The sequence below is a fragment of the Sebastes fasciatus genome, chromosome 22, assembly GCF_043250625.1.
Source record: "Sebastes fasciatus isolate fSebFas1 chromosome 22, fSebFas1.pri, whole genome shotgun sequence".
Lineage (NCBI taxonomy): Eukaryota > Metazoa > Chordata > Actinopteri > Perciformes > Sebastidae > Sebastes > Sebastes fasciatus.
The window spans coordinates 1,191,692-1,207,623 of NC_133816.1; the positions used below are offsets into that span (position 1 = coordinate 1,191,692).

A 15,932-nucleotide genomic window follows, 5' to 3' on the forward strand; every position below is an offset into this window, starting at 1 on the left:
AAATATGCATCAATACTGGTCACTGTAGAGACTATGCAACACATATGCTGTGAACCAGAAAGAGGAATAATGCAGATAGGTGATGCAGATCCTTGTGTGTGTGGGTTGATTTTGCGTTGATCTGTTGGTAATGCCTCGGGGTTCCAGTAGGGGGATCGCGCTCCTCTTCCTCACTCAATACAGAGACGAGTGAAGGGAAGAGCTGCGTGTGTGATTCATTCATCCTTCTCTCTCACTATTTCCGCTGTTTAAGGTAAATAACGTCCACAAAGCACTATAACGTTGTAAACACATGTTGTTAAGAATTCGTTACACATTGTTGTTGTTGTTCATTATAGAGGAAAAGTGCACATGTTGTACTCTGTATTGTGTTTAAAAGTTTCTAGCTAATGCTGTTGCTATGTAAGCTGGCTGTCGGATGCATCGTGGTCCCGTCGTAGAGTCTGTCTGTTTACTTTGTCGTCGGCATTTAAGCTAGGTTGTTACGTTCATATATGTGTATGCAGTTGTTGATTTTATAACATTTAAAGGTGAATTCATGTGTCTAAAAAAGTTAAAAAGCTAAAAGGTTAAAATACATTTCATGAGAGACTTCATGCTGTATTTGAATTAAGAACATTTAGAAGCAGTTAAAAAGATAATTTAAATGGTTTAGAGAAAGTTAAAAATGTAATTAAGCCATGATCACTGTGGTCCAGAAACTGAGTTCAGATGTTTAAATGTATGAGTTTTGTTTACATTGCATTACATTTCAAATGTAACTCAATACAGAGACGAGTGAAGGGAAGAGCTGCGTGTGTGATTCATTCATCCTTCTCTCTCACTATTTCCCCTGTTTAAGGGGCACAACATACGCATGTTAATCAGTTCTGTTTGATTATTTTACATTAAACATTATATAAAATATGAAGGTGCTGACTTTCCACCAAAATCCAGACGAATCTGTTTGTAGTCAGTTGAGAAACTGAAGTGAAGCCTCAACTGAATTCAGATTTTATCTAATTATTTCTGTTTGTTACAAGCAAATATTTATCTTCTATAATATGAGAAATGGCTGATATTGGAGAAGAGAAGTGGATCCAGCGTCAGAGGCTCCCATTCATTCCTCTGAGAGCATCTCAGTGGAGCATGAAGACAAAATGGATTGACTGCCGAGTGATGAAGTACCCGGATCATCAGGTGATCTTCCTCATCCATCGGCCCATAGAGCAGGAGCAGTAGTGTGTCCTTCAACTCCTCCTCCTCCTCCCGGCCCTCGCTCCTTTAACTCCTCCTCCCGGCCCTCGCTCCTTTAACTCCTCCTCCCAGCCCTCGCTCCTTTAACTCCTCCTCCAAGCCCTCGCTCCTTTAACTCCTCCTCCGGGCCCTCGCTCCTTTAACTCCTCCTCCCAGCCCTCGCCCCAGCCTCGGTCTGGGTCTCATTCACATGAACGGAGGAAGGGAAATAACTCTGGATTCAGCTATTAGTACGTTTTACACCTTTTAGGACCTAATGATTTAAATAATGTCTATCAGAGTGTTCATATTGGGGAGTTGATTCACCTCAAAATAAATGATCCACTGAGTTACAGACGTCTCTTTCACAATGTAAGTCTAGGGGGAAAAGTATTTTTGGGCCCAATGGCATCACGTGATGGACGCGAGAGTTGTAGTACCGCCGTTTGGCCTCTACGAAAATGGGCGTCAAACTTTATTAACTTCCACTGTTATTTAGAAATATGTGGAAATAAACAGCAAAACTCCATCATTCCACAGGGTGGAGCTGCGACACAAAGCAAAGCAGAAAGATCTATTTAAATGTGTTAAAGGGACTGTTTGTAACTTTTTAAAGGTATAAATCTACCGGGTCGGGATCCAATGTGTGCTCGCATATGCGCGCTCGCCACTCGCGTATGCGCGCTCGCGTGTGGCTACACTGTACTCTGCTCCGCTGCCTGCTTGTCTTCACTCACACGACGCGCGCGTTCTCGCTCCACCTCACGTTCATGCGCGCTCACTAACGTTACTCGCTGCGGAGCCCCACTGCCTCAGCCCCGGAGGCTAAAGCCCCGGAGGCTGAGGCAGGAAAAGCCAACACTAGGATCAGCAGTGATTCATGGAGAGACCTTCGTCTGGTCAGCTAACATTACTGCCAAGCAGCTGAAATATAGAGTGATATTGTGCTTTTAGCTGACGTGTGTCTCCTCACTGTTTTGAGTGATGCTCGTTCAAGTCTATTTAGAGTGAGCACAAGCGCGAACCCGACGCTGACTTTCGTTGACTTAAGGGCCACAGGTGTCGCTGTTAACAAGACATTCTGAAAGTTACAAATAGTCCCTTTAATCTACAGTTATGTTGTCATGAACTGAACTATTCTGCAGAGGCACTTTGGGTTCAGAAGATATGAATGAATAAAAAAATAATAATAAAATAAGATGCAGGTCCAGGTGGTGAACCTCTGTGGATCATCAGGACACAGCTGATCTTCTCAACACATCCACTTTTCTGATCACTCAGACTGACAGAGACCACGGCTTCCATCTGATGAGAGAAGAAGAGAACAGAAGTCATGAATCAGTGTTTATAGGGACTCCCTTCATCAGCTGTCAGTCACTGATGCAGCACACAGTTCATTTATAAAACGATCATCAGCAGAACCAACCTCCATATCTCCGCTCACTACTCAATATCTCCAACAGTAACTGCAATTTATCTTCTAGCTAATTCATCAGTGTGGTCGTTCCTAAAGTCTGCACCTCCTCTGGTCCTCACTCATTCCAGTTTACTGCTCCTAGTGACTGGAACGAGTTAATAAAGACACTAAACCTCCACACCCTCATCCCGTTACCCTCCTTTAATAGCTCTATGGACAGACCACATCATGGTTACTAAATGTAATCACGGTTCTATGAAATAAGAGCCAGTGATCTGAGGCTTCAGTCAGACTGATCTCAGAGCTGTGACAGAGATGAACTGATCAATGAGAGAACAAAGACTTTCTGATCAGATTTGATGGTACGACAGTTTGATGGATGAGGACCACTGTCTCTATACATGTTGTGATGCTGTCAGCTGTAATCCAGCTTTATTTCCTGGAGACATGAACACAACAACAACATCTTCTTCACATCAACTCTAACACATGATCACAACAAGCTTCTGGTTGATCTGATTGGCTGACTGTTCTCTCTCTCTCTGTGTGTCACCGTTCTCCTCTCACAGCTTAATGGAGGAAACACATCACAACAATACTGCTGAAACCAGCATGGACCGACTCCGACCCTCTACTGACCTCAGAGTCTCCAGTCTACAGTGTGGACTCTCCACAAGATCAGACGGCACCTTCACATCTGAATCCTGCAGGTAGTTTCCAGTCAGCTCCAGCTCTCTCAGATGGGAGGGGTTGGACTTCAGTGCTGAGGCCAGAGAAGCACAGCTGATCTCTGACAACCAGCAGCTCATCAATCTGAATAAAGAATAAATGATGTAAGTTTAGAAGACAACGTTCCTGCTTGAAATCATTCAATGTTTAATAATGTGTTCAGAGCTGAAGAACGTTTAGAACATAGAAGTTTAGAAAATGTAAACTCCAAACACCTGAAGCCAACAGGATGCAGGTTAAACAGTGAAACAGAGCTCTCATTAATATTAATGACAACGTGCTGCTACTTCAATAAAGACGTAGTGACTTCACCTCTTCAACTCTGACAGCTCCACCAGTGGATCCATCCATACAAACTCATGTTGAGCAGCCAAACACAAATACAAACCACAGAAACTGATTCAAGATTCAACTCAAGATCTCAAAGTTTCTAAAGATGTCCAATATGTCAGGATGGATTTTGGGGGAAAGGGAAGAAAATCAGGCAACAAAAAAATCAGCTAAAGTACATCTGGTACAACCTGGGCATGAAAATGACGAGTGCGTCAGTCTGAAACTGTGCTGCGCGCCGCTTTGCATTGGGTGTAAGAGGGCCCTCAGTTTGGATCAGTATAATATCAACCTTATGTCTGCAGTTTAGTGTCACCACAACTTTCACATCATATTAATCTCAGTACACAAGTAAAAAATGGTGTATGACCTCAGAGTCTCCAGTCTATAGTGTGGACTCTCCAGAAAACCACACAGATGCTTCACTCCTGAATCATGCAGGTTGTTGTTACTCAGATCCAGCTCTCTCAGATGGGAGGGGTTGGACTTCAGAGCTGAGGCCAGAGAAGCACAGCTGATCTCTGACAACCTGCAGCCCCTCAATCTGAATAAAGAATAAATGATGAAGATAAAAATCACTTAATAATCCAGTCAGATGTGTTCAGGTTTTAAATGTGTAGCTCAACATCACTATGTCCTAATCAATGATCTTTTCCCTAAAATGAGTAGAGTGACTTTGTCATTGTGTTATTGTGGATCATCATAATGTCAGCCTTCTACAGACATCATCCAGATGTCACCACAACATTCATACACCTGTTCATGTCAACACACATCAATAACATGCTGCTGATCTCTGTCAAGTCTGGAATTAGAGGATCAATATTAAATCAGACTTGTTGGACTTTATTGTTTCATTTTTTACATGGCCTTCTTCTCACTGTATCTGGTAGCTTAGCAGGTTTATGTCATTTACAGGAAAGGTCCACATTCGTTCAAGTGTGTCTGTAAACAACAACCACATGTCATATGTACATTAAAAGAGTTATTGGTGGCAGTAATCATTCCTCCTGTGAAGTGGTCCCTTTATAACACAACTACACTGTAAGAAATGACTTCATAAGTTCAACTGAAACTAATATGAAGATTCAGCAGCCGGGACAATTCAACTATCTCACGATTCGATATGTATTGTGATTTTGAAGTACTGTGATTCTACGAATGATTTGATTTTGCGCTTTATTGTGATTTTTGTTAACTTTTTTAACACTAGACCATGGGAAAAAGTTGAATTGTACACTTCTAGGGACTTTTACTTTGGAAAATCTCTAAATTAATCCAGTCAGAATGTTTGATTTTCAGCATGTATGTAGTCAGAGATGTCCTGAAGTCAAATATATCAGTCATGGTCAGGAATTATTCGTTAAATTTTTTCCAGCAACCCAAAAATATAAAGAATAAAGACATTTCCCTCACAGATTAGTGGTATTTTCTTTTTAATTTATAAAGACATGTAATGCGTTATACTTCTGGTGAATATAATCCATCAATCTTATTTCCATAGATGTATTTTGTAGATACAGTTCCCTTTGTTAACACCTTATTTTGAAAAGCGGACGTAGTCCCACATGTCTACTTCCTCTAACTTCTCCAAGGTGGTCTCTAGCTTTCCCGTCAGCTTCGTTCTCTTTATCCATCCATGGTCAGCTCCATCGGGGCCGTTTCAATTCATTTAACATAAATGTCAGTATATGGGTGCTCTACAGTTGTAGCGTCGGCCCATTTGTCCACGGAGACGAGAGCGGTGGCCGGCTCGACCGCACGTTACCGCGATACGATAACGTTTCCTGTCCGTGACAGAGTTAGCATGTAGCTTTAGCCGTGATGTCTAGTTCTGCTTTTCCTGCAATGTGTGAAACCCAAAGTGTTTCCATCCTTTACTGGATGTGTAGTGTTTACCACGCTGGATTTAACATGTGAGGGTGCAGGTCGTATCCACGCTGACCCTCCAACGTTTTATACTTCCTCGTTTCGGCTCGCTGCGGTTTGTTTTGGTTGGAACGGATACGGAACGGATACGGAACGGATATGACGTCACGTTACTCAGACTACAACAATAAAAGCAATAACTTCCTTCTACTTCCACCTAGACTCAAATGGAGTAAATGTATCGATTCTGGCATTAAAACATTGATTTCAAAATCGTAAAAAAAAAAAAATTGCGATACAAAGGTGAATCAATTTTTTTCCCCACGGTAGTGTTTACCAAGGTTACAGACTGTTTAGTACCAAATTCCCTCTTTGTGTTACTAATCCTCCGACAGCTCAACAAGGAAACTGTCAAACACAACATACTTACTGGATACATACTAAGGCTCGGCAATATATCCATATTATATTGATATCGTGAGATGAGACGAGATATCATCTTAGATTTTTGATATCGTGATATCGTGATATGGCATAAGTGTCGTCTTTTCCTGGTTTTAAAGGCTACATTTCAATAAAGTGATGTAATTTTCTGAACTTACCAGACTGTTCTAGCTGTTCTATTATTTGTCATTTACACTTAGTCATGAGATCCACATTACTGATGATTATTTATCAAAAATTTCATGTGTAAATATTTTGTGAAAGCACCAATGGTGAATCCTACAATATCGTCGCAATATCGATATCAAAGTATTTGGTCAAAAATATTGTGATATTGAATTTCTCCAAGTCACCCAGTCCTAATACATCTTACCTAGACTGCTGAAGCCTCTGATTAGTTTAAGATCAACCTTACAGGCCATTTTACACAGAACAAGACTGGATTTAGTCCTCATCTCGTAACACTCAGGTTATACAGGGATTGCTTCACAGACAGAAGGAATGATGATAGACATGAATAACTCTTTGAATGTACATATGAACATGTGATATTTGGTTTTTGCTGCAATCTAAATGTGTGTGGCTTCAAATAATTAGACAATGCTGACATGAAAACAGAGCACAGTTAGATCTGCTGTCAAAAAGAACGTGGGAATAACTTAGAACAACAGAAACCTCTAATTTGAAGGTGTCGTTCAAAATCATCACTTATGTGCCTTTAAGTTGGTGCAATACGTGTTTGTGAGAGTGCTGCACCTTTAGACATGGTCAAATAGAGTGCTACAGGAATGAGTCCTGAAACCCAGAAATGAGTTAGCATTTTAGCAATTCCTGTTCCCTCGTCTTGAGGTCAATGGGTTTTTAGTTAGATGCCTGAAATAAGGTCTGTGGTTAAAGGTCCAGTGTGGAGGTTCTGGCGGTATCTAGTGGTGAGGTGAGGAGATTACAACCAACTGAAGCCTCTCCTGTGCCAAGCATGTTGGAGAGCTGAGGTGTGTACAAACTATATGAGCTACAGTCAGTGAACTGACCTCAGAGTCTCCAGTCTACAGTTTGGACTCTTCAGTCCAGCGGGCATCAGCTTCACTCCTGAATCCAGCAGGTAGCTGCCACTCAGGTCTAGCTCTCTCAGATGGGAGGGGTTGGACTTCAGAGCTGAGGCCACAACTTCACAGTGAGTATCTGTGAGTACACAGAGTCCAAGTCTGTCATGGCACAAAAACATTTTATAATGAAAGAGGACAGATTATATTTACTTCATGCATTTGATGACTAAACAGTTTGATATAAACTTCTTTGATTAACATTTGCTCCTCACATCAGTGGTTCAGCTAATCTTATCTCACTGGTTGACATGAAACAATAATTCTCATCACTCTCTCTCAAACCTGCAGACTTTTAATCTTTGTTTCTCTTTAATCTTGCAGATGGAGAGAGAGAAAATGTAGTTACATTGAGGCTTCCCTAATGTCCAGTCTGTCAGTGTGATCTGATCCCAGGTCTGTCTCCACAAAGTTAGCATGAGGCCTTCTTGATTAGAAAAGCATTTTTAAAACTCAGTGAAGAAGTAATAATAATACAGTTGATAGTTGACCTCTCTTTGCTAGCTACCTGCTGCTGTCAGGTTCACGTCCATAAATGGGAAAATTCAGTGACTGCTGCCAAACGATAAAGAAATGAAACAAATCGCGTAATAATATTAGACCTGTATAAATAATCAAACCTTCATACGTTTTCTGAGCATCAAACGTATTCAGCTCACAAACACAATTAATAAAACAATAAGGTTGCATTATTTTCAACATAATGTCATCAGAAAGATGTTATCAGTGTATCAGCATTAAAACCAGAACATTGATCTTTGGTGTGTATAAGATCTCTGAAAAATTCTGAATTCTACCATTCTGCTGTTATAAATTTATATTCACCAGACCGCTGTAATTGGTGGAAGCTGTGTATTTCCATCTTTTCTGAATCTGTCCAAGCATCTCCTGAAATTCGCCAAACACATAATCCATCAAAGAGCTTGTGTTGAAGTCTTATTTTACCGTGTGTCTCTGTAATGTGTTAAAGTATTGTTTCACAGTGTGTGTCTGTAACAGGAAATGGACGGAGAGGAAAAGCAGTCCGGTGAGAGTGACTCTTCTGTCTCTTCACACCACTTCAACACAACACAGCTCTTTCTACAGTTACTGTGGTGTCTTCCTGATTTTAGCAGTTTCTCTTTCATCAACTTCTCGGAACTTCAGCTGAATTTATCTAACTAGGTTCTAGCTTTTTGTTTTGGAAGACTCTCATCATCTTCCGTGCTGCTATAACACTCTCCTCCTGAACTGTTACTGATGCAAAGACGGGTGCGCTGTTTAAAAAAAAAAAAAAAAAGTATTATATATCAGAAATACTTCCCCGGTGTTAGACTTGATGCTAAAAAATAACACTAATAATGTTACCTCCAGGAAAATACCTCCAATAATTAAATCCATACTCTACTTTATAACCGCGGTGATTATGTCAAAGCAAGCAACTAATACATCTATTTGGAAATTACCTCCGCTAAGTGTATTTCTCCGATGTTTCCGACTGTCAGTAACAGCAGGGTCTGTTTTTTTCCTGTGAAACAGAGTGTATTTCACCGATGTATCTGACTGTCAGTAACAATTCAATTTTCAATTCAATTCAGTTCAATTCAATTTATTTTTATATAGCGTCAAATCACAACAGAAGTTATCTCAAGACACTTTCTATTTATATAGAGCAGGTCTTAGACCGTACAGCATACGGTGTAAGACAGCTACCGGAGTCTGTTTTTACAGAGTGTATTTCACCGGTGTTCCTAATCGTGAGTAGCCGTGACTTGGGTGTGTGACGCAACTATGTCATGACAGGTGTATTGCTCAGGACCCAACGATGTTGAGTGTGAAGTTGTTTGTACGAGCAGTTCTCGAGAAAGCTGCAAGCATTCGGCCCGTTCTGAACAGGCATGCTTTGAACGGACACTGCACTGAATGGACACTGCACTATCTGGATTAAATTAGAAGAAGCAGAAACGAGAAATCGACTCGCAGCCCCGCCTCGTCCTCCTCGCCGCCGGGAGGCTGCTTTGCCGAGAGTAGCGTGTGCGGCAGCTCCAGACTCCCCGCCAGGTCAGCAAATGTTCTGTTGCTGCCATTATACCAGTTAGACCCAGCGCTCCACCAGCCAGCTGATCTTTTGTTTTTTTCATTTGTTTTCACATGTCGTCTCCATCACCCAAAAAGATAAATAAGAAAAAACTGTAAAATGTAACAATTATTAGAAATAAATAGAATAAGTGTTCATTAACTTGACAGCTAGAAACACAACCTACTGAAACATTTTAGAACTCAACATTTGAAACAGCTCAAGAACATCTGTGACAAAATACAACGGACATATTTATGTAATAAACACGTGGAATACTTATAAGACTATTATATTTTAAGAATAATTTATAGTGTGTATATTTGAAGAACTAAACTACTAATCTACACTGATTTATAAAGTTAATCACATCTGGACTTACTCAGCTTTTCTGCAGTTCCTCACAGCTGGAATCAGTCTCCGTTGTCCCTCTGGTGTTGTGTTGTACTTCTTCAGGTCAAACTCATCCAGAACCTCCTCTGACATCTGCAGCATGTAGGCCAGAGCTGAGCAGTGGATCATAGAGAGGTTCTTCTTTGATCTGTTCTCTGACTTCAGGAACTCTTGGATCTCCTGATGTACCGAGTGGTCGTTCATCTCCGTCAGACAGTGGAAGATGTTGATGCTTCTGTCAGGAGAGATATTATCTCTGTCCATCTCCTTCAGGTTGTTGATGATTCTCTGGATGATTTCTGGATTGTTGTCTGTCTGACCCAGCAGACCTCCTAAGAGCCTCTGGTTGGACTCCAGAGAGAGGCCATAGAGGAAGCGAACAAACAGGTCCAGGTGGCCATTTTTACTTTCAAGGGATTTCTCCATGGCTCACTTCAGGAAGTCATCCAGGGTTGAATGAACATATGTTTTTCCCAGGAAGGCCTCCAGTACCTCTGTGTTGCTGTTTGTGAAACAGTGGAACATGTAGACTGCAGCCAGAAACTCCTGAATGCTCAGGTGAACAAAGCAGTAGACTGTTTTCTGGAAGATCACACACTCTCTTTTGAAGATCTCTGTACAAACTCCTGAGTACACCGAGGCCTCTGTGACATCCAGACCACACCGCTCCAGGTCTTCTTGGTAGAACATGATGTCTCCTTTCTCCAGATGTTCAAACGCAAGCCTCCCCAGCTTCAGAAGAACTTCCCTGTCAGCCTCCGTCAGCTCCTGTGGACTCGTCTCACGTCCCTCATCGTACTTCTGCTTTTTCTTCTTTGTCTGAACCAACAGGAAGTGTGAGTACATGTCAGTCAGGGTCTTGGGCAGTTCTCCTCTCTGGTCTGTAGTCAACATGTGGTCCAGAACTGTAGCAGTGATCCAGCAGAAGACTGGGATTAGACACATGATGTGGAGGCTCCTGGATGTCTTGATGTGTGAGATGATTCTGCTGGACTGCTCTTCATCACTGACTCTCCTCCTGAGGTACTCCTCCTTCTCCTCGTACTTCTGTTACCCTGTCAACACATGCAGGAGGGATCTGATTGGCCGCTGCAGGTCGGGAAGTTATCCAGACGAGAGCTGAGGGAAGCAGATTCCCCTGGATGAGGTTTGTCAACAGCACGTTGACTGATGACTTCTGGGTGACATCAGACACAACCTCGTTGTTCTTGAAATCCAGTGAAAGTCTGCTTTCATCCAGGCCGTCAAAGATGAACAGAACTTTACAGACAGCGAGCTTCTCTGCTGTGACCTTCTGTAATGTTGGATGGAAAACACGGAGCAGCATGAGAAGACTGTACTGCTCATCTCTGATCAAGTTCAGCTCCCTGAAGGAAAGCAGAACCACCAGACTGACATCTTGGTTTTCCAAGCCCTCTGTCCAGTCCAGAGTGAACTTCTGCACTGAGAAGGTTTTTCCAACGCCAGCGACGCCGTTCGTCAGAACGACTCTGATGTGTCCCTGTTGGTCTGGTAAGGCTTTAAAGATGTCCTTGCACTTGATTGGAGCGTCATGGAGGGTCTTCTTCTTGGAAGCTGTCTCAAGCTGCCTCACCTCATGTTGGGTATTAACCTCTTCACTCTGTCCCTCTGTGATGTAGAGCTCAGTGTAGATCCTGTTGAGGAGGGTTCCACTTCCTGTTTCATCAGTTCCTTCAGTCACACGTTCACATCTGCTCCTCAGACTGATCTTATGTTCATCTACAACCTCTTGCAGACCTCTATTCAGACTGATCTTATGTTCATCTACAACCTCCTGCAGACCTCTATTCAGACTGATCTTATGTTCATCTACAACCTCTTGCAGACCTCTATCTGCTGAAAAAAAGAGACAAAGTTTAAGACAAAACACAGAAACTTATTATTTCCAATGCCAATATGAAAATACTCAATATAAGAACATATAAAGAAGTAAAGGTTATAAAGTCATCATCCCTTCTTGAAGTCAAAACTAACGTCAAAGTGATTTTTGTATTTATTTTTTATAGTTTTTCAACAAGTCGCTCTGCAGGACCAGACATGTGTTTGTAAGTTAGAGAAGGAGACTGTAGCAGGAAAGCTAATGGTGTTCAAAGTCTGTGGCTCTTGTTGTGTCTCAGGCTGCTGTCTTGCTGTTAGTCAGTGTGACTGTCTGTCTATGATAGAACAGTGATGTTGTTGCTTTACAGAGATTAATAGTTCTCCATCTTCATCTATGCAGATGGAAAACAAACAGCATTCTGATTGTTAATGCAAAGACGGAGTCATATCATAAAAACAAAACCTAAAAATATAAAATTATTTCTTTTGGGTTCAGATTTTCTCTCAAAGGAGAACAAAGTCTAAGTGATGCAGAGCAGATATGAATGATGGAGAAGATCTTAAACAGTTGTCATAACAATAGTCAGTGTATTAAAACAACCAGTCCTGTTTTCAGACATGAAGACATCATCAGACCGATCTACAGTCTTAATTTGTACAGTGCTGGTCTGACTGGCTGTCTGAGGTCCAGGTCTTGTTCTGGTCTGACCCGCTGTCTGAGGTCCAGGTCTTGTTCTGGTCTGACCCGCTGTCTGACGTCCAGGTCTTGTTCTGGATCTGGACATCGGCTCCTCCACAGAAGCATGACTCCTCTTCTCTCTGTGGAGACATTACTTTATTACTAAAATCATTTGTTGATTGTTGGTGAAGAATATCAAGACTTGGCCGACACTGAAGCTCAGATGGTCACAGAGAAGAGAAGTGTTGGTACTGAATTCAGCATTCAGTCTGTGATGAAAATGTTCCTTTATTTTCTCTCCTGCTTTAAAAAACAAGAATTAGCTGCTTTTCCTGTCTGACTGTCTTATTAAACATTTAGTGATGTGGCTGAAGTTTGTTCATTAAAGAGGAACAACGGACATTTTTAAAACATTGATGTTATTCTATTCTAACAAGGAACACCAGAGTTACATGCTGTGTGTCTTAGACTGCTGGTCTACCTCTATATTTAGACCACTTCTAACCTCAGTTCAAACCTAACTAACTCAAACTAAACTACCCAAAGTGACTGTGAATCAGTAAATGACATAATCAGCTCTCTTTGGCCACTTTTAAATCACTGATATTATTCTGGAGGCTATATAACATGATGGAAAGGAAACTGCAACTTGCTCATGGACACGCTTATTGCGAGGGCACGTCGGGAAACCACAAGGTGGCAGCGACACATTTCTCTCCTCTACAGTCCACAGAGACAAAACTGACTCAGAGAGTTTGGCAGTAAAGTAATAAAATGTTGAATTAACATTCACCCTGCCTCAGTCTCCTCCTTCTGCTCTGTTATTCATTTACAGGAAGACTTTGACCTCAGAGTTTATCTACAATGGCGTGTTGCTCACACAAATCAGCTTTTTAACACGGTGTGTTTATGAGAATCTCTTCTGGCTTTAACAGGTTGAATTAAATGAGTTTTTGGTCAAATGTCATCTCATTTTATGTTTAAATCAATTTGGTTAAAAACTAATGTGCTTTTTCTGTAATATTTCAGTTTTTTTTGTTTTTTTCAGACTTATATGACTAAGATTCTTCTCAACATCTGGAAGAATAGATATTCTGTCTGTTGCATAATAAAAAATAATTTAAGCCATTTTCCTGAGTTGCAACTCTTTTTCATAATCCAAACATAGATGGTAGCCAGAAATGACACTTCTTCTTGCTCAATTAGTACAACATGAAGCTGCATTTTGAGGAATATAAATCTTTTAGCAGAACGTTTTGTCTTCGTCCTCAATGCATCATCGTCCACCAGGTCAGCTTACAGTAAAAACAGTGTCTTACTTTGACTCTGAGGGTCCAGGTTCATTACTGAAGTCCGGAGAAATACCTATGGACCGGTCACTCTTCATAGACAGACAGCTGGGTACTGGAGACTCTGCTCTCGGTCTGTACTGAACTCTGCAAACATCAAGATGATTTAACTCATATCACATGAGTCCTTGATAAATTATCTTTTTAGGTCATTAAGGCAGTTCTAAACACACAAACTACTGCTGCTGTCGACAATAAGGAGGTTTAAAAGCTTGTAGCTGTTTTCTTAGATTAGATTACATCTCCTCTAGGTGACTGACAGCTGTCACAGATACTAAGAGGAAGAGCTTAGTTGACGAAGTCTGTTAAATTTTAGTCGGCAATTACATTTGTGTAGAAATCTGAATATAGCAGCTCTCTTACTTTGTGTCTGAGGGTGCAGGTTCATTACTGAAGTGTAGAGGGAAAATTAAATAGAAGAGTCGATAGATAGGGGAAGTAATACAAAGTTAAATGAGTAAAGAAGCAAATTAAAACTGAAATGTTAATGTAACCGGGTGGTAAATTAATTCAAATGTATTGTTCCACTTAGAGTTGTTATAGTTCCACCATGTCTTCAAAGTCAATTGTTCTTTGTTGTTTTCTTATGTATGTGACATTGTTAAGTCAATGAGATGTGAATTAGACTGTAAGTGGACCGCCACAGGCAGTTGCGGACTTTGGTCACGGGGTGGCAGCGTTGAGTAATAATAGCGCTACTCTGCCAAGTGCATCACGGTCTTTCTTCCTGTTAACAAAGCACGCGAACAACCTGGAGATTCACCGAGTGGACAGTGATGTTACCCGTCGTATAAAGTAGTAAAAAGCAGTAAGTAAATGCAGACATCTGGTTAAATATTACCGTACAAAAAGTTATCTGTCAATATCTTAACGGGAAGGTCTGTTTTAGGCACCACTGGTTCAAATGGGATTTCGAGCGCCAGTCGCCGAGTACTGTGTTTTCCATTTGCATGGTAAGGTTAGCTTGCTAAAAACAGCACACTGTAATTGAACCTTGTAAATAGTGAAAGAGTGCAGGGTTTACCTTCATTTGATCTTTGTTTGAAGGCAAAGACAGGATATACGACGGTGTAGTCTCCAGGGAGGTCCACGTGGGGTTTTGTGAAAGGTGTTGAAATGTAAGTGTACTTTGTACATATCTATTGTGCCTTCCAGATTATATGATGGGTTTATGGTTGTTACATATGTGTGTAACAGATTTTGTTTCTGTTTTCTATTGCTAGCCATAGCCCACTGCCGTATTTTGCTTTTGTTTATTTTTATATTTCTTGTCTTTATTTTAAGCCATCTTCGGTAAAGGCTTACTGGAGCTGTAGAAACACATGCCCAGTTAACTAAGAGCATTTGTGTAGCTTCTGTACTCTGTTGAAATTACTTGAAATTGTGGTCAACAATAAAACTAAGGCTACTAGAACCCCAAAGTAATTGTGTCCTGTGTGGCATCAAATTCCAAGGGCTACATTAATTTATGTCACATTTTATAACTTAGAGGACTTTTTTTAGATTATCATTCACGTTAGTTCGGATACGAAAATCACACAATAACACAAACAAGCTAGCCGGTCGGTGTTCCTCGAAGTAAAATGACTGTTTTTGTGAACGGAGTCTGGTCTGGTCTTGAAGCGATATAACTGCTTCAGTCCCCCGTCGGAAAGGGCTGTCTGATGGTATGGAAGGTAAAGCGGTGAAAATATTCTAAATATAGCGTACACTTAAACTGATATTGATTTTTTAGGTGGCTAAAATATGTTTTTCTGCTGCTCACGTCTGCAGCCATGTTACCTCGCCGTCAGACAGCCCTTTCTGTCCCCTTATATTGGGGTCTTCAAGACCAGACCAGACTCCATTCATAAAACGGTCACTTTACCTCTCAGAATACGGGAGTATACATACAACCCTACTGAAAAATATCTGAACTAACCCTTTAAGTTATTTCCAAACTTAGCACAGCTAACTTTGACTCCGCTAGTGCTAGCGTTCACATTTTTCATAACCTTATTGATTAGCTTCGATTAGCTTACTTTGGTAACCTACGTCGCTGCTTCTTGCCAAGCACTGAGTGGGCGTTTCCATTTGGAAAAAAAAGGGAACAGAACGCAGAAGGACCCGCCCTTTAATTATTGACTACATTTATTTTTTTGTAATTATTTTTGGTTTATTTAATGGCATATTTATTTATTTATTGAGTCATTTATTTATTTATTTTTTATTTTGGCAGGTTCTGTCCTCCATACAAACTATGCCATTTTGTATATAAATTACCTTGAATAACTGCATTTCAGTTGGAATTTGCCCCAAAAAATATTCAGAATTTAAGAGCAATAAGTGCTTTCAAGACTCACTATTTTGCACCTGCAGTTCAACACATATAAAGAGAGAAATCCATCACTCTGAGGCAGAGGACCATGATGCAATGCAACATCAGGATGTTGTTGGCAAGGATCAAGACTCACCATTTGTCGACTGGAAAAACTCGCTCCATCGAGGCCACTATGACGATAAATCCATA

At 40.9% G+C, this 15,932-nt stretch overlaps 1 protein-coding gene across 2 annotated transcripts; it reads right to left on the minus strand.

Moving 5' to 3' along the window:
• Positions 1 to 857: 857 nt before the first annotated feature.
• Positions 858 to 9,982, minus strand: LOC141760859 (NLR family CARD domain-containing protein 3-like). Of its 2 annotated transcripts, XM_074623957.1 has the most exons (5): positions 9,546 to 9,982; positions 7,036 to 7,209; positions 4,062 to 4,235; positions 3,272 to 3,445; positions 858 to 2,520 (listed from the first exon to the last, which is right to left on the minus strand). In XM_074623957.1, the coding sequence occupies exons 1-5, from the start codon at positions 9,980 to 9,982 to the stop codon at positions 2,493 to 2,495; spliced, it is 987 nt and encodes a 328-aa protein (XP_074480058.1). In that variant the 3' UTR covers positions 858 to 2,492. The 2 variants fall into 2 exon arrangements, with proteins under 2 accessions (XP_074480058.1, XP_074480057.1); XM_074623956.1 differs by lacking the exon at positions 858 to 2,520 and having other exon boundaries at positions 2,659 to 3,445.
• Positions 9,983 to 15,932: the final 5,950 nt, after the last annotated feature.

Bases quoted from the DNA above. Each gene is read 5' to 3' on its own strand.
- LOC141760859 (XM_074623956.1), bottom strand. From the start codon at position 9,982: ATGGAGAAATCCCTTGAAAGTAAAAATGGCCACCTGGACCTGTTTGTT. The intron at 4,236-7,035 runs GTCAGTTCACTG...TTCTTTATTCAG, and splicing joins TGTAGACTGGAGACTCTGAG to ATTGAGGGGCTGCAGGTTGT. The intron at 3,446-4,061 runs GTCATACACCAT...TTCTTTATTCAG, and splicing joins TATAGACTGGAGACTCTGAG to ATTGATGAGCTGCTGGTTGT.